The following is a 24,457-nucleotide window of genomic DNA, read 5'->3' as shown; positions in this document are numbered from 1 at the left end:
GGTGCTGGGAAACTGAAAGGGGAGGTGGACCTTTTGATGTTAGTGCCCATTCCATCCACAGGTCCTCTCTCTTAACAGAGAACGGTAATGCAGCACAGATCTGACGAAGCAGGAGACCGACCCTGCATGGAGGTGCCCCTTTGAAACTGGGGTTGGTGACTGGGATATTTTTAAGGTTTGTCTCCCTCTCCCCTTCACGGAGTTTATCTCTGTGGAAAATGTGGTGGGTTCCGGGCAAACTCTTAATTCTTCTAGGTGTTGCAAGTGGGTAAGCATGTGCTTTCCCCAAGTTCAAGAAAGAGGGGGTAAATCTTTTCAATTCATTTGTGGGTTTTCCAAGTGGGCATTTCTCAAACAAGATTCTGAATTTGAATTTTAACCCCAGAAAGAAAAAAAGACTAGAAATACGTTTTTGTTGTACATCTCAGATTCTTAGGGACAGAGCAACATGGGCTGTCGGTCTGTCTTTCGAGAGTGCAATGGATTTCTCCTAAAGCATGTCACGACACGTGTGTGCACACCATGCACCTGCAGGCATGGGGAGGAGAGGGAGTGGGTGGGTGAGGACAGAGAAAAAACGGAAACAATTTAAAAGCACGTGTATGTATATACACACATGGATGAAATTTAGTGTTCCCACTAAACTGTGGCTTTGATTCTTCAAAAATGTTTTGGGGTTGTATTTATTTTCCTACAATCAAGTTGAGCATTTTACTTAAAATGGTTTTTTTCTGGTTAATTTATTTTAGTCAAACAGTGTGTAGGTTCATTCAGTTCTTAAGACAAGTCATGGGAAGTTGTTTTCCTCAGTTTTATTTCTTCAGTGACCAAAGACTTTAGTTCACAAATGACATTACAGTTGCCATTATTATAAACTGCTTGCATGTGCTGAGATCAAAATGCTAACGACTTATGTCTTATATGAATTACTTTTTAAAAAACTCAAATACAGGGAAAGGTCTGATTTCCTTTGCATTAATGGAAAATATTTTCAATAAATTATTTAAAATTATTGACTTATCTGTTCACTTTGAAAAGTGTTTCAGACTTAAACTTTGCTAAGGGTCCTGTAATCTGTGTCTATGGTTCAATTCTTCCACATTAGGTAGCTTTTACTGAAATGCAGCCGTTTTTAAAAATCTGTGACTTCCAATACATTCTGTTTCCAATTACTATTGGTGGGCAGCAATGACCTCCTGTGGATTCCTATGTAAATAGCAACTGGGTTTTTCAGAGAATGTTAATTTTCAACATATTTGTATCCTTTAGACCTGCACAGCTTACTGAATGAACTTCTTAAACTTTCTTAAAACATTTATGTATTTGTTACTTTTATAATAAAATGAAAAGTCATTATAAGATTATCAATACTTTAACTTTCTTACTTATATAGCTTCTAAGCTAATGTTGAAAAGTAAAATGAATATTGTTTGGAATTAATATTTAATATTCATATCTGTTTTGGGGGGATGTAAGTCACTTGGTTTTAATTTTTATTTAAATGAATAACGTCAAAAATTATATTTTAGGAAGGTAATTGTTAAGTAAAATAGGAGAAAAAAATTCAGAAAATAAATGTTTTCAAAAATGAAATTTCTTGATACTCTTTATAAGAGAAAATTAAAAGTACTCTGAACAATTTGGTAGTCAAGAGAACTTATAAAATAACTACCCACTTTTTAATATAAAATAGAGGAAAATTTAATATCTGAGGGGAAATGCTTTAATATTTTTTCAGAAATAGAATAGCATTTGGGGGGAATCTGTTTTATATTTCAGGGAAGATTGTTTAGAAGGCATAAAATTTAAGTTTTTATGGAGCTTCAGTGCTGTAATACCATTTTGGACTAATGAGGTAATAAGTTATTCATAAATATCTTAAAGCATGAGATAAGCATTAGTAGTTTGATTTCAGCTAGGTTTTTCTGAAAATGGATTAGACGTACTTACTGAGACACTGCTTTCAAATCTTCACCAAACCGTGAAAAATAGTTTAAAAAATATACTTTTCTACCACAAGAGGGCAGCAGAGTTCTGACTGTAACTCGATCTGTTGACATCCTTTGAGATCTTTCTGAGAAGCTACCTTCAATTCATTCTTCTGCTTCATTCTGGAGTAAAATTGAAGGGATGTGTTTTCATCACGGAACAGAAGTACTGGAAATATGGTCTAATGAATGTTTTATGAAGGGCACAAATTTCAAGCTGACCACAGTTTCTCTTCCACGGTTTACAATAATTACAGTACCCCTGCTCCATCAAACTCCTGGCTCTGCCAACATAATACAATAACCCTTACAAAGTACAGACAGTTTGCACGAGAATGTTGAAGTACGTGATGTTATGTATGTTTTACATGGTGGTGTAAAGGCAAAATTCAAAAAGACTAAAACTGCTATTTTTATTTTTCCCATTATTAAAACCTCTAGTTTTTCGCCAATATTCCCATTATCTTAAGTCTTGCAAGGGTAAAGTAACAATTGCCATGAAAAAGCAGTCAAGTGCTCAAAACTGCAGCTATGATACTTTTTGATAAATATAATGTGAAACTACTGAACCAAGTACCCCAAAAATATTAGTTAATTTTATGCGATGTTTAACCGAGTGAGCACATAGAATAATTTATCATAACACCTTTCCAGTCATTTCTGTATTACAGAAATCTCTTTAATGCAAAGAAGCTGGATGATTTCTTACTCTTCTTTCTTTCATTTTTGGGTCCTGAATATAAACTCTGCCTAAGCCCGCCGACCGCTGCGCCCTATCAGGAGTCCAGCGCGTGCCTGGGCAGGCGATAGTGCTCCGCTCTGGGGCGGAGCTTCTTCTCCTGTGGGTTGGCGTACTTCCACTTGGAAGGCGACATTTTGTGCTTTTTCCTCTTCTTATCCGTGCACCACACCTTTTCACAGTATTCTTCCACTCTCTGGAAGTTGTTATAACCAATCAGCTGCAAGAATTCCTTGTACCACGGCTTCGTCCCCTGCGGGATACTGCTCTGGGCAGGACAAGGCATCTTGTGCGGCCTGCCCACTTCATAATCTTTGTTAAACATTTCCTCCACCCTCTGCTCTTCCACGACCTCCAGGGTGATTTTGCGGACCGTGTGGACAAAGCTATGCTCCACTGTCTGGCAAACGTAGGTACCAGAATCCATTTTGCGCACCCTTAGGAAGAGTAAACCGAGGTCCATCTTAATCACTCTGTCATCTGTCTTCACCTGCAATCACACAAAAAAATTAGTGGCACCCGACGACTATCCAGAAGACTATCTAGATGAGAGAGGAGGGGGGCTAAGGGATTAAATCAGCTCTATCCCTGCCTTACACTTAATTGCACTTGGGGTCACTCCGTAGCAATGACTCTGAGGTCATTTTAGGTCAATATTTTTTAAGAGCAACGTGAGAGAGCTTTCTCTCTAGTGACTTTAATTAATCATTAGAAAGAACAACAACAACAACAACAAAACCATCCAGTTCTTTACAGCACTCCAAGTTACAGTGAAATGACAATTTGTAAAATTTATTCAATTTCTTTTTTAATGGACAGGACAAATTCCGTTTCTCCAGTTGTTAGTTCAGGGGCTCTTATGCCTTCCAGGTGATCAGGACCAACGTCTTGAGGCAAGGACCTCTGGTTAGAGAGCTGAGCGAGCCCCACGCTCTCTCCTTAAAAAGAAATCCATCTGTCACTTCATTCTGTAAGCGTTCTTTACATTTCTACAAGGCTGTCCAGTTAACGGAGGTTAAAAAATAACGAGTAAAATCCAGAAATCCAGATTCTGCTCTGAAGGAGTAGAATAGTGTGACAAATATTAAGTTTTCATACACGTTCACTGCTCAAATACCTCTTTTATGTTTGTAATGTAGTAAATTGTGCCCATCATTACATAAATAAATAATTACAATTTATAGTAAGAAGACCACAGTAGTGGTCTTTCAATTAACAGCTCATATTTTATCACCATTAGTGGTACTGGTAGTGATTTGACATTAGACAAAACTAGATTCAAATACTGGCACAACTGTCTACTAACTGTGATTCGGGCATTTATGTATACTTCTGCCTTAATTTTACTCGTGAAAGGGAAGATAATAATGCTAACGTAACCTGAAGAATTCTGTGAAGTTTAAGTACCTCAGGTGAGACTATTTTGCATAATACTATCAATACTTATCTCTCTACCTAGCCTTTTATACATTCCTTGACCAAACACAAACTGATTTATGTTCTCATGTGGCCCAGGATTCTATCACGATGGTACCGAGGTGACTTATATCACACTGGCTGACTTCCCCTTTGAGAACATGAAACAAAAGCAATAACCACCTTTGCCAATGTAAAAGCAGCCTAGCAACAACAGCACAGCCATGCAGGGAGGCATTCCAGCCAGCACTGTTTGTACCAGTGGTAGGTCCTGGCCTGACCTCGCAGGCTCAGCTCTTCCAAACCCTGGGCAGTTCAAGCATGTCCAACGTTGCAATGTGATTACTCATATGTGGTCACTCATGCGTGCTCACTTATATAATTGGCGATCATGTGGTAAAATGGCATTAGTGGTATAGTAAGAGATTATACCTCAAACAGAAGGCTGCCTGAGGTATTGTTTCAGCTACGCAATGTACACTAATTATTCAGAAGCTTCAGAGTGACAGAGTTGGATGACAGAGGAGCGCCATGTGTCCTGCACAGGTGCCTTCCCTGACTGGGAGGGGCCACGCCCTGGCAGACAAAATGCTACAGCCATTAACTCAAGTTCTCCAGTGAGGGACCAGAAAGAGCCCTCAAACCAAAACCATCTTTGCTACATGGAAACAATGTATTCATTAATAGGTTTTGCTGAGAATGTATCCTTANTTCAGAGTGACAGAGTTGGATGACAGAGGAGCGCCATGTGTCCTGCACAGGTGCCTTCCCTGACTGGGAGGGGCCACGCCCTGGCAGACAAAATGCTACAGTCATTAACTCAAGTTCTCCAGTGAGGGACCAGAAAGAGCCCTCAAACCAAAACCATCTTTGCTACATGGAAACAATGTATTCATTAATAGGTTTTGCTGAGAATGTATCCTTAGTAGCTGCCACAGACGATAAATAACTCTAAATAACTCTTAAAGACTTTGTGTTGCGCTGCTGCTCATTTGAAGCAGGCCTCTTGCCCGTGTTCTCTTCGTCACTAGCTCTCTCTGTAAATTCACTCTCTGTCACATCATGCCTCTCATGATACTGACCTGGAGGCTGTCCTCCATCGTTTTAAAACTTGTGGCAACATCTGACATGAGTGGACTGGCCTACTTAAGTGTGTGTGTGTGTGTGTGTGTGTGTGTTACACACCATTATACTGCCCTGGGTCTTTCCCTCATGTCTTCTGTGGATTTCTCATTTCCTCTACAGGACAATCCTCTGTCCTTCTCTGAACTCCTTTTCTTTGCATCCATATGCTAACTCTTGTATTTCCTCATTTCAATCAGCTTCTTTAAGACAGTGCGCCTTACACACAATCCACTGTTCTCTGTTCCCTATAAATGACAAAACCTGGATGGAGACCTACATGATACTTCATTACCTACAATTCAGTGTCTTTCCACTCAAACTTCTCCCCTAGTTCTGACCATTGCATCAACATTCTTCTAGTCACTCTATCTTCAACTGTTGATCATATACACGTCTCTCGCCTTAGTGTCCTCACATCCAAAACGTCCCCAGTTGCCATCAACATTACTTCAGGGAGGAGCATCAGAAATAGCCAGTCTATTCCACGATTTTTGCCAATGCTAGACTCTCATGCTTCGTGACCAATTCTTTGACCTTAACTCATGGCAAACTCCCTTCAATCTTCCTTTTTTTCTGTCCTGGCTTTCATGCCTGGCTGGATTCCATTCAGGACATATGCTCTCGTCTTTGCTTAAAGAAAGTTCCCTGCCCCTGGTTCCTTCTCCCTCAGAAAGGCTGACCTGAATGTTACCACTTCAGAAAGGCCTCCCTCAGCCCGTGAAAGTGTCCTCATTCCTTCACCCCTCTCATTTCACCTGTTAACCCTTACACCTGAACAAGCAACATGTTTACAAACATAAGAGCCCTTAAGTTAATTTTCTTTTTACTGATATCTTTCCCCTTCAACAAATGGGTACTGTTTTATTCTTCTTCAAAGTCGACTTCCCTTTGTCATGCTCCTGACTGAGTAGTCATTCAAACTCTCTGTTGTTCATCTGAGCAAGTGACAATTGTTCGATGAACCAGACCCTGCCCCTCTGAATCTACACCCCCAACAGCTGAAGGCAGAGCATTTTAAACTAGAGTTGGTGAAATAGGTACATTCTGAGATCCATGAGTTTTCTATAAGGATTTCTTATATTAGTTTGATTATTTCCACGTTAATCAATCTACTATTTTTTAAAGACTATATTTGGGATCACAGGGCAGATCAGCCTCACTGTTAGTATTTGTGTTTATCCCGGGTCTGAGCTATTTTCAAGGCTTTGATAGTTTCCGGCTGCTAAGAACGGAGGTGGATTTAATGCGTTAATGGTACGACCCAGCCAAATGGAAACCAAACAGCATCCTTATGTAGTAATGCACATAAAAAGTTTTGAAGCCACTTGAATAGAGTGTTAAGGGGATTGAATCATCACATGGCACACAGTGATACCGACAGATGTTCTACACACACATACACACACGTGGTAGTGTGTGTCCCACATTACACTCACGGAGATGCCATATGTCAATGAAAAATCATTACATCACATAAACATTTAAATGATGCACAGACCTGCTTATATTCGAACATTTATTTATTTTGTTTTTATATTAAGTTACAAGTGTAGAGGATGTGTTTCTTGTGTGATTCTTGTGAACATTTAATAAGCTCTGTAATAGAGGTCATGTTACCAGCCCAAGAACAATGATTTAATTTTAAGGGCAAATAGTGGGCTTAAGCTTTCACGACTTAAATGAATCCTTCTTTTATAGCCCCATACATACGTTTTGTTTCTTTTTGTAACTCGGTAGCGCTCATATTTGCAGTGCACAGTGGGCATTTATATTCCCCTTCAAATAATTTTTCCCTGTGAGTTTCATCTCTTCAGTACACGGTGGGGCAAAAGTAGGTCTATAGTTGTTTTTGTAGAAAATAATGCAATAATTAATAAGTAATAATTCAGGAATAAACTGCTTCACATACAACGTGTGAACCCATTTTGGCCACACCCTGCATTATAAGTTTCATAAAAGTAAATGTCTAGTTCCGAATCGTTATGCAGATTCCATGGTGAGCAGAGTGCTCAGAACACAGTGAAAGTGAAAACCTATTCATCTGTTCAGAGCATGCAGGCATGCAAGAAAATGAGGTACACCAATAATATAGCCAAGTTCTTCACCATTTTTAAGTAAAGCCAATGATGATCGGGATAGGCACAATTTCAGGAGCAGCTAGCAACCAACGTCAGAGGGCCTCGCATGCTTCAAGGCATACAGGACAAACAGCCCCGGGAAACCGGTTGCACCTGAAAAGAATGTGCACTCGACTATTCTCCCTGAATGTGGTTCCTTGATCTCTTTCCGCTGCATCTCCTGTGAGAGTGACCAACACGTTGGGAAAATGTAAAAGTCATGTAGCCTGGTTTCTGGCACATAGCAAGCNACCATTTTTAAGTAAAGCCAATGATGATCGGGATAGGCACAATCTCAGGAGCAGCTAGCAACCAACGTCAGGGGGCCTCGCATGCTTCAAGGAATACAGGACAAACAGCCCCGGGAAACCGGTTGCACCTGAAAAGAATGTGCACTCGACTATTCTCCCTGAATGTGGTTCCTTGATCTCTTTCCGCTGCATCTCCTGTGAGAGTGACCAACACGTTGGGAAAATGTAAAAGTCATGTAGCCTGGTTTCTGGCACATAGCAAGCAGTTTATGACATTTTTTGAAAATAAAATAAAAAGCAAAAATGGAAATAAATACAAATCACTGATCTCCGGATTAGGAGTGTTCTTCTTTTTTTATTGGGAATACACAGAATGTGTTCCCTTCATCCAAAACCCGTGTAAAAAACATGGCATTGTGTGTATTCATGAAATCCAGACTCTACGGAAGATGTAGACGCATGATGTGTGTGGTGGGGACTGTTCCACCTCATTTGTTTGCATGTTAGACATGGCCTGTCTCAGCATTCAGGTCTCTCTTCCTGGTGGCAGTGAATTACAAGTTCAAGAATAAAAGATGTTTTAACTCTCAGATCTGGCTGGCTGTAGACTAGGGAGGTTAAATCCCCTTGAAAGTTAAATTTATCTTCCATGGCCTAGGGATCCCTAAAAATAACGAATGACTTAGAAATTTGTATTTGAAGTCCTTCCACAATCTAATCTTCCCACTGTAGTTAACATGGGCACCGTCCATATCACATCTTGGTTACAGACGTGTTTTCAGCCAGCTGTTGTTTCTCTATGTCTGCAGACCAGATTTCCTTGGTTAAAAAGATGATATGTAATACGTCATTTTATCAAATACTCTTAGAGGCAATCTAAAAACATACAGACTTTCTTACTGAAAATGGTTTTAGTATTCTTAGTTATAAAGATCGATTCAGTATGTTTCACAATGTCAAATAAAAAGCAATAGAATGGAACAAAGAACCCTGCACATCTGGCCACTGCTCAGGGAGACGAGGTGATTTCTAAGTGTATCAGCTACATGGTTCCATACTTTTTTAAGGAAAAGGACAGACAAAGGCCTTCAATTGGTTTACCTGAGAATATTTTTCACAATGAAATCAGTTTTAGTCAGGAAATACAGGTAAAAAATTTGTTTATCTAGCCTGTCTTCAATACAAAAAAAAACATTGATTTACTTAAAGTATATCCTATATGACAGCATAAAAATAAAATTTTTCTTTTATTAAAAACACTATCCAAAATGAACCTGCTGTATGATAGAGATGATTACCCAATACAGGTGGGGTGAATTACTTAATAGCTCATTTAAGAAACCTATTTTACTATATGCAAAACAAATACAGTTGTATATAAAATTCAGACTAGAGGCCCAAGTGTGGAAAATGTATTTCTAACATAAGATAATGGAAAGAAAGTTATTATAAGTAAGTACTTAAAACCATACTGTGAAAAAATGGTATATTCAAAGATGCCAGCTATCAAAAAAATAAATTCCAAATATTTATATTCAAGAATGGATCAATATATAGAAGATACAAATAACTCTTGAAAGCCAACAAAAAGAGAAATATTAAAAAATGAGAAAAGTATATAAATAGGTAATTTAGAAAAAGAGAAACCCAAATGTTTAATAAGTACTCATATTAATGTTTAATTAGAAATAGTAATTTTAGAAATGAAAATTTAAAGATGACACTACCTTACACACAGAAGTGAGGCCAAAATTAGAAAATACTAAATATTGATGAGGATTTGGGAAAATGGGAGCCCAGATGAACTGCCTGGAGAATGAAAACTGCAGAAATTCTGTAGATGAATAATTATAGAAATGAATGGTGTTGATAGTTAATAATGTAGAAGTTTACACTCAGATCTACATGGGGTTATTCACAGAGATGATAATTAAAGACAAGACAGTGGAATTAATGACACTTTTGGACCACTCTGAGAAGAATGGATCAATTAACAGCAATAAATGCATGGTATAACATTTGAAGCAGCAGTCAGAAACCATGGAATAGAGATCTATAGGAGGAGTGATAAGTCATAAAAACACAGTGTTGAGTTTTTTTTTTAAAAAGCAGCAGAATAAGATATATAACATTTATTTTTATGGCTCATGAAAACTCAAAACGTTATATCCTCACTCACTACACAAGGTAATAGTGAAGACATCACAATCTTTACACTGGGTGGACATGAGAAGTATGAAAGTGGAGAAAGATGGTCCAGGAAACAGCAAGTCAAACAAGAGAAGACCTGTGCGTGCAGACAGCTCATGACAATGTAAATAAACTAAGTAGTATGTTTAACTAAATTAGGCATCTGAAGGCAAAACAACAACAACAACAACAACAACAACCATGAATCAAAGTACAAAAACAAACCACCAGTTGTTTGCAATGATTGTCCTGGTTTGGCAACCAATAAACTAAGTTTGTCTGTCTGTAATCTGTTCATGCTTGAGTACACTCCAGTCATATGATTTTCATAAATACTGCTCAAAATTGAACAAATACCATTAGTTTAAGGGTGTTGTTTTTTTTTAATTAGAAANACAGTGGAAGTAATGACACTTTTGGACCACTCTGAGAAGAATGGACCAATTAACAGCAATAAATGCATGGTATAACATTTGAAGCAGCAGTCAGAAACCATGGAATAGAGATATATCTCTTTTCTCTATTCCATGGTGATAAGTCATAAAAACACAGTGTTGAGTTTTTTTTTTAAAAGCAGCAGAATAAGATATATAACATTATTTTTATGGCTCATGAAAACTCAAAACGTTATATCCTCACTCAGTACCCAAGGTAATACTGAAGACATCACAATCTTTACACGGGATGGACATGAGAAGGATGAAAGTGGAGAAAGATGGTCCAGGAAACAGCAAGTCAAACAAGAGAAGACCTGTGCGTGCGGACAGCTCATGACAATGTAAATAAACTAAGTAGTATGTTTAACTAAATTATGCATCTGAAGGCAAAACAACAACAAGAACAACAACAACAACAACCATGAATCAAAGTGCAAAAACAAACCACCAGTTGTTTGCAATGATTGTCCTGGTTTGGCAACCAATAAACTAAGTTTGTCTGTCTGTAATCTGTTCATGCTTGAGTACACTCCAGTCATATGATTTTCATAAATACTGCTCAAAATTGAACAAACAACATTAGTTTAAGGGTATTATTTTTTTTTTATTAGAAATGCCCAAAGATAAGGATAACGGATGATCAAGATGAAGGGGAAATAAGAGGACGGGGATAAAAGTAAAGGTACGTTTGAACACAGAAATGCACAACACGGGGCACTAAACCACCGCCATACCTGGGGCACAAATCCAATGCTACATTGCCTAGTCATCAAAGGCAAGAATAAAATGTGATGAATTCTAAGATCCAAATCTCTCCCAAAGATATTTTTTAAATGACTCCTTAAGAGAAGCTCATCTTGCCCTGGCTGGCGTAGCTCAGTGGATTGAGCGCGGGCCTGCGAACCAGACGATCGCGGTTCAATTCCCAGTCAGGGCACATGCCTGGGTTGCATGCCGGTTCCTTGCAGGCTAACTACCAGCAGGGGACGCACAAAAGGCAACCATACATTGATGTTTCTCTCCCTCTCTCCTTCCCCTCTAAAGATAAATAAATAAAATCTTTAAAAAAAAGTAGGTGGTTGAAAAAAAATTAAAAAAAAAAGAGAAGCTCATCTTTTTCTGGCACTGAGGACTGAGCAAAGTCTCTTCTGTGTTTACATGAAATTAGAGGTGGGCATCCAATCCACAGCAGTACAATGAACACCTTTCCTTAAGGTAACACACCAGTGTCTGGTGAGGACGCCCCATGCAGTTCAATCTAAGCTATTCTATGGGCTAGAAATGTGGCACAGATGCACAGTTCTAGGCAACCTGGTATATCTTCATCAGAGGTATATATTTTTTTATTCTTTACAAGACTATATGACCTATAATTTACACTAGAAGACGAGGACTTTTCCATACTACCCAGAGCAATCTATAGATTCAAAATAATTCCTATCTAGATACCAATGATGTATTTCACAAAACTAAAACAAATATTTCAAAAATTTATATGGGACCACAAAAGTCCTCAAATGGCAACAGCCACCTTGAGAAATAAGAAAAAAGTTGGTGAGCACGGGCCTGTGAACCAGAGGATCGCAGTGCGATTCCCAGTCAGGGCATATTCTTGGGTTGCAGGCCAGTTCCCAGCAGGGGACACATGATACATTGTGTACCCCTGGCAGAGGCAACCATACATTGATATTTCTCTCCCTCTCTCCTCCCCTTCCCCTCTAAAGATAAATAAATAAAATTTAAAAAAAAGAAAAAAGTTGGAGGAATCACACTACCTAATACGAAACTATACATAAGGCCACAGTAGTGAAAACAGCATGGTACTGTCATAAAAGCAGACATATAGGTCAGTAGAACAGAATAGAGAGCCCATAAATATACCCATGCCTGTACAGTCCATTAATATTTGACAGAGGAAACCAGCACATACAATGGACTAAAGACAGTTTATTCAATAAATGGTGTTGGGATAAAGGAACACACCTGTGCAGAGAAATGAAACTAGACACCCTTCTTATGTCACACACAAGAATAAACTCAAAATAGATTAAAGGCTTAAATGACAAAATAAAAATCCTAGAAGGAAACATAGGCAATAAAATCTCAGACAATGCCCATAGTCAATTTTATCTGAACTATCACCCCAGGTGAGAGAAACAAAAGAAAAAGTAAACAAATGAGACTGCATCAAACTAAAAAGTTTTTGCACAGCAAAGGAAACATCAACAAAATAAGAAGACAACCCACAGAATGGGAAAACATATTCACTGATACATCTGAAAAGGGGTTAATATTTCAATACTATAGAGAACTTACACAACTCAACACCAAAACCCCAAATAATTCAATTAAAATATGAGCAAAAACCTGAATAGATACTTTTCCAAAGAGAACATGCAGAGCCACAGGAGAGGCTTGGAGAAGTGGCAAAATGGTTCCACATTCTCATGTGGTGGATAAAAATCAGGCAGAATACCTTGGGAGTGAGGGTTCCCAGCCCCAAATAAGACTACCCAGCAGCTCAGGTTTCTAATACCAGGAAGATAAGTACTCATAACTTCTGGCTGTTAAAACCAATGGTGGTTTGGGTGGTGGAAGGAACTGCTGGATTATCAGGAGACTTATCTTAAAAAACCTGCACAGACTTAGGACTTACACAGTCCCATCCCCTCTGGGATTCAGCACCAGGACAACAGCTGGAGGGGCACAAGTTGCATATAGGGAGAAAGTGAGGAGACTGGAAACAGGGCAAGTGCTGGGAGACAGCTTTTCCTGGGCAAATTTCCAAAAGCTAGGCAGCAGCATTGGCTGCCCTCTCTGGCCCCTCTTGCCACAGCACCAAAAAGCAATGCGATAGGTAGCCACACCCTGGCAATCACCTAAGGATCCACCCCACACAAGTTACAGGTTTTCTGTTCTACAAAAGGCTATGCTACTAAGACAGGGTGTCAATGCAGCTCTACCTAATACCCTAAAAGAAACAGGGAGTTTGCCAAATTGAGGAGACAAAGAAATATGGCCCAAATGAAAGAAGAAAAGTAAACTCCAGAAAGAGAATTAAACACCTATGAGATGCAGAGTTTAAAACACTGGTTATTAGGATAATCAAAGAACTCATTGAGTATGGCAACAGTACAAAAAGACCCAGGCAGAAATGAAGGTCACATTAAGTAAAATAAAGAAAATCCACAGGGAACCAACAGTGGAGGGGACGAAACTGAGTATCAAATCAATGATCGGAACATAAGAGATAAATAAGCATTCCATCACAACGCAAGAAGAGAAAGAATTTTAAAAAACAAGGATAGAATAAGAAGCCTCTGGATCATCTTCAAATGTACCAATGTTCTAATTATAGGGATGCCAGAAGGAGAAGAGGAAGAGCAAGAAATTGAAAAGTTATTTGGAAAAATAAAAGAAGGAAACTTCCCTAATTTGGTGAAGGAAATAGACATACAAGTCCAGGAAGCACAGAGAGTCCCAAACAAGTTGGACTCAAAGAGGACCACACCAAGACACATCATAATTAAAATGCCAATGGTTAAAGAAAAAGAAAGCATCTTAAAAGCAGCAAGAGAAAAGCAGAGAGTTACCTACAAAGGAGTTCCCCTAAGAGTGTCAGCTGACTTCTCAAGAGGAACTATGCAGGCTTGAAGAGACTGGCAAGAAGTATTCAAAGTGATGAAAAGCAAGGACCTACAAACTAGATTACTTTATCCAGCAAAACTGTCCTTTAAAGTCGAAGGGCAGATAAAGTGCTTCCCAGACTAGGCATAGCTAAAGGAGTTCACCATCATCAAGCTATTATTACAAGAAATGTTAAAGAGACTTATTTAAGAATAAGAGAAAGATCAAAATTATGAACATTAAAATGGCAACAAATTCACAACTATTAATAAATGAATCTAAAAAATAAACCAAGCAAACAACTAAAGGAACAGGAACAGAACAGGAACTAAATCATACATATGGAGATCATTTTGGAGGGTTATCAGCTAGGAGGTAAAACAAAGAGAATGGGAGAAAAGGTGCAGGGATTAAGAAGCATAAATTGGTGGGTACAAAATGGACAGGGAGGTGTTAAAAATGGTATAGGAAATGTGAAGCCAAATATATGCACTACCTATGGATATGGACTAAGGGGGTGTGGAGTATTACTGAAGGGAAAGTGGGTACTTGGTGGAGGGGGGCAAAGGAGAAAAATTGGGACCACTGTAATAGCATAATCAATAAAATACGTTTATAAATAAATAAATAAATACATAAACACACAACAAGTGCTGGTGAGGATGTGGAGAAAGGGGAACCCTTTGCACTGCTGGTGGGACTGCAGATTGATGCAGCCACTGTGGAAAGCAGGATGCAGAAATCTTAATGTTAAAAATGGAACTGCCTTCATGTTAAAAATAGCACAGCAATTTTACTTCTGGAAATTTATCTGAAGGAACCAGAAATACTAATTCAAAAGATCATAAGCACTCCTGTGTTCACTACAGCATTATTTACAATTGCCAAATGTGGAAGCAGCCCAAGTGTCCATCAGTAGATCAACAGATAAAACGACCATGGTACAGTTACACAGTGGAATAATTGCCCATAGAAAAAGACAATTTACCTTTTGCAACAGCACAGATGGGCCTGGAGGACATTATGGTAAGTGAAATGAGCCAGGCAGAGAAGGACAGATACTATATGATTTCACTCATATGTGTCATCTAATAAACAAACAGAACTAACAAGAAAAATAGAGACAGCCTCAAAGATAGAGAGCTGGCTGACAGCTCTGGGGGTGTGTGGGTTGAGGGTATAGAGAAGGTGGAGGGATCCAGCTAAAAAGAGAAAAAGGACTCATGGACATGGACAACAGTGTGGTGACTGCTGGGGGCAGAGGAGGGTGAGTGGAGGTGGAAGGCGGTATAAGGGAAATAAATAATAATGGAAAATACAATAAAAATAAATATATAAGAAAGAATGAAAAACAGTAACAGAGCAAGGTAAAAATATAAATTAAAATTTAGCCAATCTAGGGGTAGCAAAGGTGTTAACACAGGAGAGGAGATTGAACCAAAGGAAAAGACTTGATAGTACTGATTGCATAAAAATGGAAATTTTCTATAAACTTAAAAAAAATCTTTTAAAAGACATTGACAGAGCAGGTAAAATATTTGCAATATATATGACACAAAAAGAGAAAATAGTATTAGTATACACACCCCTTTTATAATCAATAAGAAAACTACTAACACTCTATGAGAACAGGGATAAAACACAAAATCACAATTTACTAAAAAATAAAAATTAAAAAAGATCAATAAATAAGAACTTATGTTCAGCTTCTCTAGAAAGCAAATAAACAAAAATTAGATCAAGATCTTTTTAACCACCAAATTGTCAAATATTTAAAAAGAATAACATCCAGGGTTGGTTACAGAAGAAGCAAATAGGTACCCTCATTCATTGTTGAGGTGTGTGTAAATTGCTACAGTTTTTGGTGAGAAAAAAACATACTAGTTCAGTCCATCAAACTGACATCTGGGAAATTCTCCTAGGAAACTATTTGTAGATATGCACAAAATGCACAGAGAAATAAACTGCAATATTGTTTGCAATAGCCAATGGCTTCAATCAATGTAACTCTCAAAAAGGATTTGTTGAATTCCTTATTGTGCATCTACATGATGGAATATCTCATATTCATAAAATTGTTTTAAATAATATTTACTGACCTTGGGAAATATTATCACTATAGTAGATGAAAAGGATCATTTAAATTTGTATAATACAATTCCAACTTTGTAAAAATAAATTTAAACACATACACCTACATATCATACTACCACCCAGAGATGATCACCTCACAATAATCTTTGAATCATGACACTCCACCATTAACCACACAAACACCCAAACTAGGAACATGTAATTCATTTTTATTGCTTCTCTTTTATTTCAAATATCAAATGAACTCAATTAAAATGTCTTTTCCATTCTAGCTACCACTGTTGAGTTTGGGTCAAAAATCTTTCAGTTGACTATTTTGAAATACCTCCTTAAATAATATAGTCTTCCTGACATCTTGTTTATCCACCTTTATGCCCCCTGCCCACACACACTATAGTCTTAAAACAATTACCAAAGTGATCATTTTAAAACCAAATTATGATCATATCATGGCTTTGCTGAAAACTGAAGATTTTGTATTTAATTTAGAGGAAAAGCTAAGGCCACTTTAAAAGGGTTCACAAATGCTAGCTTGAGCTGCCCTTTACTTCATTCACCCCTTGACTCAGTTTATTAGTGTCCTTAGGGCTCATCCCCCTCCAGTCACACTGCTCTTCACCCTGATGCTCTTTAAATACATCAGGTGCACTCCTACCTCTAGGCCCTTTGTACCTCTGTTCCCCTAAACTTCCCCAGCACTGTCATAAGATCTATTACCTCCCCTCTTTCAAGTATTTTTCTAAATATCACTTTGTGGATATGCTTCTTGGTAAAACCTTCCATGACCGTTTTTCTCCTTATGATCATCTGATTCATTAAGCATCATTATTATGCGGTGGTATTGTTGGTTGTCATTGGTATTTTCGTCCTCATCTTCTCTGTTCTCTAGAATACAAGTTCTATGAAAGCAGAATATATGATAGGCGCTCTATGATAGATGCTCAATAATAAGTTTCAGATGAATGAATAAAGCCAATGAATTAATAAACCCAAGAGAAATAGAGGTAAAGTGCTCTAAGTTTTATGCCAACACAGACTTAAATGATAGAGCACATTTATTTTGATGTAGAATAATCCTACCAACAGGCACGGAGTAGAAGTCTGAAAAGAAATTTGAGATTGGAAATACATTGATGCACATATTATATGGTAATGCCTCCTAGTACTAATGCTTAGAGCGTGAACTGTTTAAGTTAATGGCAAGTTCTCAGAAATCTAAACTTAAGGGTAGCGCCTTTGCACCAAAGCTACCACAGTACATGCCACCACATTCTGATGAAAAAAAATCTATAACTGTATCTATATCTATATGTCTCAAGATGATATTAGGAGCCTTTTACAGAAATCAATTTCCAGAACTTCTGCTGTGAATAGTTTTCTACTTGCCCCATGTCCCACTGCATCCAAAACTATATTAAGAATTATGACTTCAGAAGGTTGTGTAGTTTAGTAGAAAGAACACAGAGACCTATATTTGAATCTGCTTTACTAGCTGTGAGTAATCAGGAAAGTTCTGTATCTCAATTACCTCATCTATAAATTAAATTTTAGAATAAAATGGCACATTTTACAAAATGCATATAGCAAATTCCTAGTTACTTAGACAATAACTAAATGTGAAATAGATCAGCTTTGGAGAAAGGAGTACCTGGTCCAAATCTCGGGTCTGGTTTTTTTTTTTTTTCATGAGTTATGGTTCTTTTAGTTTTATGGGCTGTGCTTTGTTTTGAGCTTATGTTTATGAGATATGCTCTCTTTACTTTTTGCATTTGTAAGATGAGGATTATTGTGTCTAATGTACAGTTGGGAGACCTAAGAATAATAAGGCAGGGCACCTACCATGATTCCTTTATTCTGTAGATGCACATTAAAAATCAGCCCCATCTATCAAGTCATTTCTGTCAAGTCTTCCCCTCAGGATATCTCAGTAACTGATGCATACCAAGCCAAAGGAAATGCCCCATTATGAAGTGCTTATATAGGAGGCTTTCCATAAATACTTATGCAATTAATGAAACGTATACAGATTATGTTTCATATATGGTGTTTAAGGAAGCAGGAGACTGTAAAGTTCATATGCAAGAAAATTGTACTAATCTAGTTTAGGAACTAGGTAACTGTATTGTTAGAGGCTACCTGAAGCATTTCTAAAGATTTGTTCGAACAAAGATACTATATGCCAAATATGTGATTTCCGTGTAACTTTGGAGGATTGAGATTGGGTTTGTAGGCAGATACTCCAGATTCAAAAACTTCAGTTCAGTAAAAGGAGAGTGCACATATGACAATCGAGTTTGCAAACTCTGTGGTCTGGCTGCAAATAAATGACTTCATGTGGCTTGCAGTGTCCTTGATGACCCTGACGGCCACGGGCAGGGGCACTCACCCCACAGAGCATTTCCATATGAGGAAAGGACTGGACTAGGTGACTGAAACATCCTTCACCATGGTCAAGATCTGATAATAAAATAATTATCTTAGCTGCCTCATAGTAACTATAATAAGTGCAGAGTGGTCTTTAAGCAAAACTCTGACCTTTAAATAAAAACTAAAAAAAAAAACCCACTCCAAATAGACTTTTAAAGCTTTAAAAGGCACATATGCAAAGTTATTTTGGTTATGTATATAGCATACACATTTGGCTTCTGTTGAAGTTAACACTTTTGCTTTGTTTTATTTTAGATTGTGAATACACACACACACACACACATATTGTTATGTCTATAGAAATTAAGTAGTCTCTTAATTTCTTATGGCAAAACTTTCGGTGAAAAGAGTACATCCAAAATTTTAAATATCAGTAAATACATCAGTCAGGGTTATTTAAATGTAGTTCAAAATAGGGACTAAAATTTGGGTAAAGGAGAAGTAATTATATCAACAATGTGAGAAAGAAGCTTAAAAGTGAACACTGGGATAGATGCAGCATGTCAAAATTCTTTGGTAAAGATTTCCAAACAAGACCGATTATGCTGAGTTCCAAATTAGAACCAGAACAATTCAACTGAGAAAACTACTGATGAAAGAATTACTTTGTCTTCTGAAGTCTTTGAGCTGGAGGAGGTCCTCTCTTGCCAAGTGAGTTATGATGGAATTTAAAAAACGGCCTCATCTCAGATTTGTGGAATGGAAAATATATTACTGCTAAATCAACAATTTATTTCAGTAAAACATACTATAACATTTTAGAAATGTGTTTATTCTTGTGACATTATAAAAGTTAGGCAAATTCTCCTTTCCTGATTGCCTTCTTCTATTAGCCCTAATAGCCTTTGTTAAGCTGAGGTGCCTTACTCTCCAAAAGCTATTCCAGGAAGCTGGGATTTACAAAGTTAATCATCTTTCAGAGTGTGCTGTATACTTTTGGACCCAAATCATGTTGGGTTTATAGTTTCACAATAGGCTAGGGGGGAAAGCATGAAAAGTCCATGTGCTCTATATTTAGAATCAATAATTTGGGCTTCCAGTGACGAATGCTGGGTCTCCAGCGCCAAGATGAGGTGGAAGCACGTCACGCCCTCGCGCTCTCCACAATGTCATTAGTGCTCCCTTGTGTCCTAAGGCGGGTCATTACACTTTCTTTCCCTTGTCCAACTCGCAACCTTCTCCTTACCAAGAGCAATCAGAGACCATCCATGTAAGCAAATTTTCTTCTACTTTCTATTTTTATAGTTCCGCTTTTGTGAAAATTGAGTTCAACGCCTACATCAGCATCAACAAAGCCCCACCTGCTTTCCCCGAATCTTCACGCCCTGGGCCTCTTCCTCTCTGCCACCAGCTCCCTAGACTCACATTTTTCTATCCAGTGTCAGCCTCCAGACTAGTCTCTATGTGGGTTTAAAAGCCTGCCTATCCTTCTGTCTATAAAAGTTGCCTGATTTGTTCTTTTTCATTATTTAAATGTTTAGAGAACTATAATCCCCACCACTAAACCTGCTTTGGGAAGCATAAGAGCTGGTGCCTTTCTCTTGTTCCCTGTGGACAACAGTGGGCCCCCTGTGTCAGCCTCCTACGTGATTTAACAACTACATCACATAGGGCTTAATACCGCTGCTATTGTTATTGTTTTAATCCGATTACCCATATGTCATATACACGGGTTAATGATGTTTCATTTTGCTATTTTTCTTGAAAACTGCCTTGGTAGTATAGTATAATTTGAGATTTTGACAGTATGATGCTAGAATCATGAAGCTATAAGTACCTCCTGAATAAAAATCCAGTTTCCAGGATCTAAATTATATACATATGCACACACACATATATATATAAACATATGTGTATATAATTTACTTATATTATATATATGAATATAGTTGTACATAAAAATCTATGGGTTTATATATTTAATATATATATATATATATCACACATAATAAACCCACTTTTTAATGGCATGTATAGTACAAAACTGTACATTTTTAGCACCCAAATAAATAATCATCTATTCACTAATTGCACACCATATGAAAGACACCACGGCGTGAATGCGCAGCTGTGAATTACCTCCTCTTTTCTGGTGTCGCGTCCTTTCTGTACAAACCAGACGACTTTTGCCTGCAAGGAGCGCGGCGTGCATTCCAGCAGCGTGCTGTTGTTCTCTACGCCGTACACCAGCCGCTCTTCAGTCATGTCCAGGACATCCCCTACAACGTGAATGTCAGCATCAGCCTCGAGACTTTGATTTTTGTAGATACTATTTCAGAGGATTATTTATTCAGATCTTTGCAGCAAAGTGGCAAACTTTTATTACTTATTGCTAATTTCGGTGAAAGTTTATTGAAAGGGTTTTTTTTTTAAATTTTAGATTTATGGCATACCCAAATCTCAACATTAACAAGACACAGCAGGCTATGGGATGGGACAGAAGGAAGTTACTGGGAGTTTAGTCTCAAAAAATAAGGCAATCAGGAGAGTAAATGGATGCATTAGTCATCAGTGTGAAATTTATGTGAAATCAGTGGCAAGTGCTTATCAAAATAAGCAAGGGAAGGTGAGCACCAAATGTTCAAGCAAGGAATATGACTAAAGTCATGGTTAAGACAAAAACAGGAAGCAGACATCGAGTGATGTGGCACTCCATAAACACAAGTGTGAGTGGTATCTTGATAAGGGATTGCGCTTATCCAACTACTGGGCCTCTGCAATAAGAAAAGAGCATGATTGCTTCTCGGCCTTTCGGCTAAGATCAAGTGAAGAAAAGAGCATGAAATTTAACTAAGGATTTTGTGAACCAGAGCTTCTTGATTATAGACTGTATCTTGGATCAGAAAGGCTCTCACTGAACTTGAACCCAAATTTGCATACGGGTAAGTATACCTAACTGCAGTGGGGAAGAAAAGCAAGTGGATTCATTTCTTGTTGTTTTAACCAAGGTTAAATTTAGTAACTTGACCCCAGGATTTTTTTCCCCTATGCCTGTGTCCTCCTTTAAAACGGATTCCTAAATTTCCCTAAGATTAAGATCCTGTCTTTCTCCAGCTAATACTCTCAGAGGCTTATGTCCTGCACCAAATCCTGAGTCAGTCCACAGTCTAGCAAACTATTACTGCACCACAATTTCTGGAACTGTGTGTGAACACCGCTGGTCTCCCAGTCATGGTGGCCCTTTCTTCTGTCATGTCCGTGACACTAAGCACAGCATTCACCAGCCACCATCACTGGTGTAGAGAGCCACAGCACTGTTCCTGTCTACCCTGTTCCTCAGGAGTCCATATCTGCACAACCAACCCAGCTCTCAGCTTATTCTATACCAAGTGAAAGGGTCAAAGTTTTTCACTTTATTCTATCCCCAACTTAGTAGGTAACAACACAAGTGAGATCACTCTGGATGAAAGTTCATAGGCTATACAACAGTGATATGCCTACTGTTGAGGTGGAAAGAGAAGTCTCACAAATCACTGTGGCATCAGCCACCTAAAATATGCAGCATTGCTGTTCTAGGATTCTCCTGTTTTTGCAGGCTAACAGTCAAGGTTGGTGTTAGAATATAAAAATTTCCTAAGTAAGTAAAAATTATATGTCAAATCCACATTTTAACTACGTGGTAGAAAAAAATAATACTTTCAGTGATGCCACAGTTGTATATATCAAACACAAAGAAAACAAGGACACTTTTTAAGAAGTTCACAGTTTCTCTTCAATGTGCACTCTAAGGAGCCCATTGCAATTGATTTTCTGTGGATTACCGACAAATTGCTGCCCAAAGCACTGCTGTGCTGCATTTCCATGCCGAACGTCTTGTCTGCGGAACCGCCTGAAAGAAAGTAAATGCATTTAGGAGATGCTCAGATTTCAATTTTCCAGACTTTAAAATATAGCCAACTGCATTAAAAACTCAAGTAGTATTCTGCTACTGAAAAAAATTGATCGGTCATGCAAAACAAGGATAAAATCCAAGTTTCATTTCAATATTTCTAGTGAATAATATATTATTCACTGGATAAGATCCTTCTAAAACTGTTCTTTAAATGTTCACATAAGTTTGGATTCTGGATCTGAAACAATAATTCAAGAAAGTTTTCTTTCATTTCATTTAAAATTTAGTTCAATAAGAAACCTGATTTGAAATGAGTGTCTTGGGTGGTAAGGCATGTGTGCAGAGAAAGGGTGGACTTTGAGGCAAACGTACATAAAACTCCTATATAATAAAGTACATGTAAAAAAAGGTGTTTGAATCCAAATATTTTTTCTATAGCCATCATGAACAATTAGCACAAATACAGTTGCTATTCAAAACGATAAACTAATAACACATTTAAGTTCCTTTATTTGGATATCATATATAGAAATCATATGCTTCTATTTAATGTGGTGGTGTGTTATATATTTTTAACAGGATATCCTGGAAGGCTCTCTATTAAAATTAGGATCATTGCTAGTATATTTTCATATTTTACAGATTGTTTAGATACATAGTTGAAAAATGACATTTTTATTAAGAAGAATTTCCTAATTATATATCTTGCTTTAAAATTGTAAACAGCTTTCTCAGGAAATAAACAATGAAAATTATCATTTTTGGTACTGGAATTTTAAATAAAAATCTTTAGCATATTAACTCAGATTAGAGATAAAAATAGAAGTATTACATAAAGCAGAAAATACCACTTGCTTCTCTGAATCATGGCATTTCTTCAAGATCTGAGGAAAAGCAGAAGGCAAAGCAGAAGCTTCAGCAGAGAGTGAGATCGGGAGGTTTCCTAAGTGACGACGAGAAGCTTCAGCCATATGCAATGATAACATTTGGACGAGAGAACCAGATTCAAGTCCCTACACCACCATTCACATGCTATGTGACCTTAGTCCTATTTCTCCCATTTCCTGGTTCAGTGTGTCCTCTTTTGTAGGACAAAATTGTTCTGGCACCTGAAATCTATACCAGTTTCAATGTTTCATTCTAGGTCCCCTTCAGCACTTCAACATACTGACAATGGGACATTGTTTCAAGAGATGGAGTTCAGTCTCCCATGAGAGTTCAGGTTTTAGTTAAAAACTCTATTCTTAACAATTATTTAAGTATTTCCTTATACTGAAAGCTAGGACTGATGAACACTTTCAATCAATTTTAGGATTACGACCTATGTTTAAAAGCACGTTTTCAAAAAAAAATAACTATTGTTGTTTAGAAAATTTTACCTACAGACCCGAGATTTTACAAAGTCAAGATTAAGTCTGTCACATAGATCATTCTGTTGAGCTGAACTGAAAATAGAAGTTGGCAAAAGAGTAAAGAGCAAAAGTAAAAAGTTTTACAGTCCCATGTTAATTTATACTAACATGTACAGGGATTGTACAACCAGTGGCAGCTCCAGATGAGATTTAAACTGCTTTTGCTAAACCTCCACTTCTCTGAGTACTTCTTTGGTATTGGGAATCCAAAGTGCTCAACACCCAAAGCGTTGAGCAATGAGGAATAACAGAGCAGAGATAAATTACCGGAAGGGGAAATAGTTTCCACTTTGCAGAAATGATATTGTATCATGTGTGTTATACAAATGACATGAGAATAAAGGGAACTACAACTAGATAATTCTAGATAAGTAATGTGAATAATAAGCATGCAAAAATCTGTTTAAAATTACTGGAAACAGACTTCCAGCCAAGAAGGAGGCATAGGTAGATACACTTTGCTTCCTCACAAACGAAAAGAGGAAAAACAAATACAAAAACAAAAAACAACCAGAACTGCCAGAAAATCGAGCTGTATGGAAGTCCCACTACCAAGAAGTTAAAGAAGACACATTCAGCCAGACTGGTAGGGGGAGCGGAAGTGAGCAGCTGGGCCAGAGAGGACAGACAGCAGGACCGAGGCTGGCAGGCTGGGCATCCCACATTCCCGCACTGAAAAACTGGGAGGAATGACTGAGGAGTAAGACACACTGTCAGACTCTGCAAAATAGAGGAAGAAGTAAAGGCTATGCGAAGTGAAATAAGGAAAATTATGCAGGGAACCAACAATAAAGGGAAGGAA

General features: G+C 37.8%; 1 protein-coding gene across 1 annotated transcript in view; it reads right to left on the bottom strand.

Annotated features, from left to right (window-relative positions):
- Window positions 1–1,762: 1,762 nt before the first annotated feature.
- SEMA3E (semaphorin 3E) overlaps window positions 1,763–24,457 on the bottom strand; it is a 256,905-nt gene continuing 234,210 nt past the window's right edge. The window contains exons 15-17 of the mRNA XM_037066143.1: window positions 22,173–22,240; window positions 20,491–20,630; window positions 1,763–3,217 (exon numbers count right to left, since the gene is read on the bottom strand). Coding sequence (XP_036922038.1) covers window positions 2,765–3,217; window positions 20,491–20,630; window positions 22,173–22,240 — 661 coding nt within the window. The 3' untranslated portion in view covers window positions 1,763–2,764. The remainder of the gene's footprint in view (window positions 3,218–20,490; window positions 20,631–22,172; window positions 22,241–24,457) is intronic.

Source organism: Sturnira hondurensis, unplaced genomic scaffold (genome assembly GCF_014824575.4).
Source record: "Sturnira hondurensis isolate 20B ecotype Veracruz unplaced genomic scaffold, ASM1482457v3 Scaffold0016462, whole genome shotgun sequence".
NCBI lineage: Eukaryota > Metazoa > Chordata > Mammalia > Chiroptera > Phyllostomidae > Sturnira > Sturnira hondurensis.
Note: the sequence above shows the minus strand (reverse complement) of the source record. Positions and strands in the feature narration are given on the sequence as shown.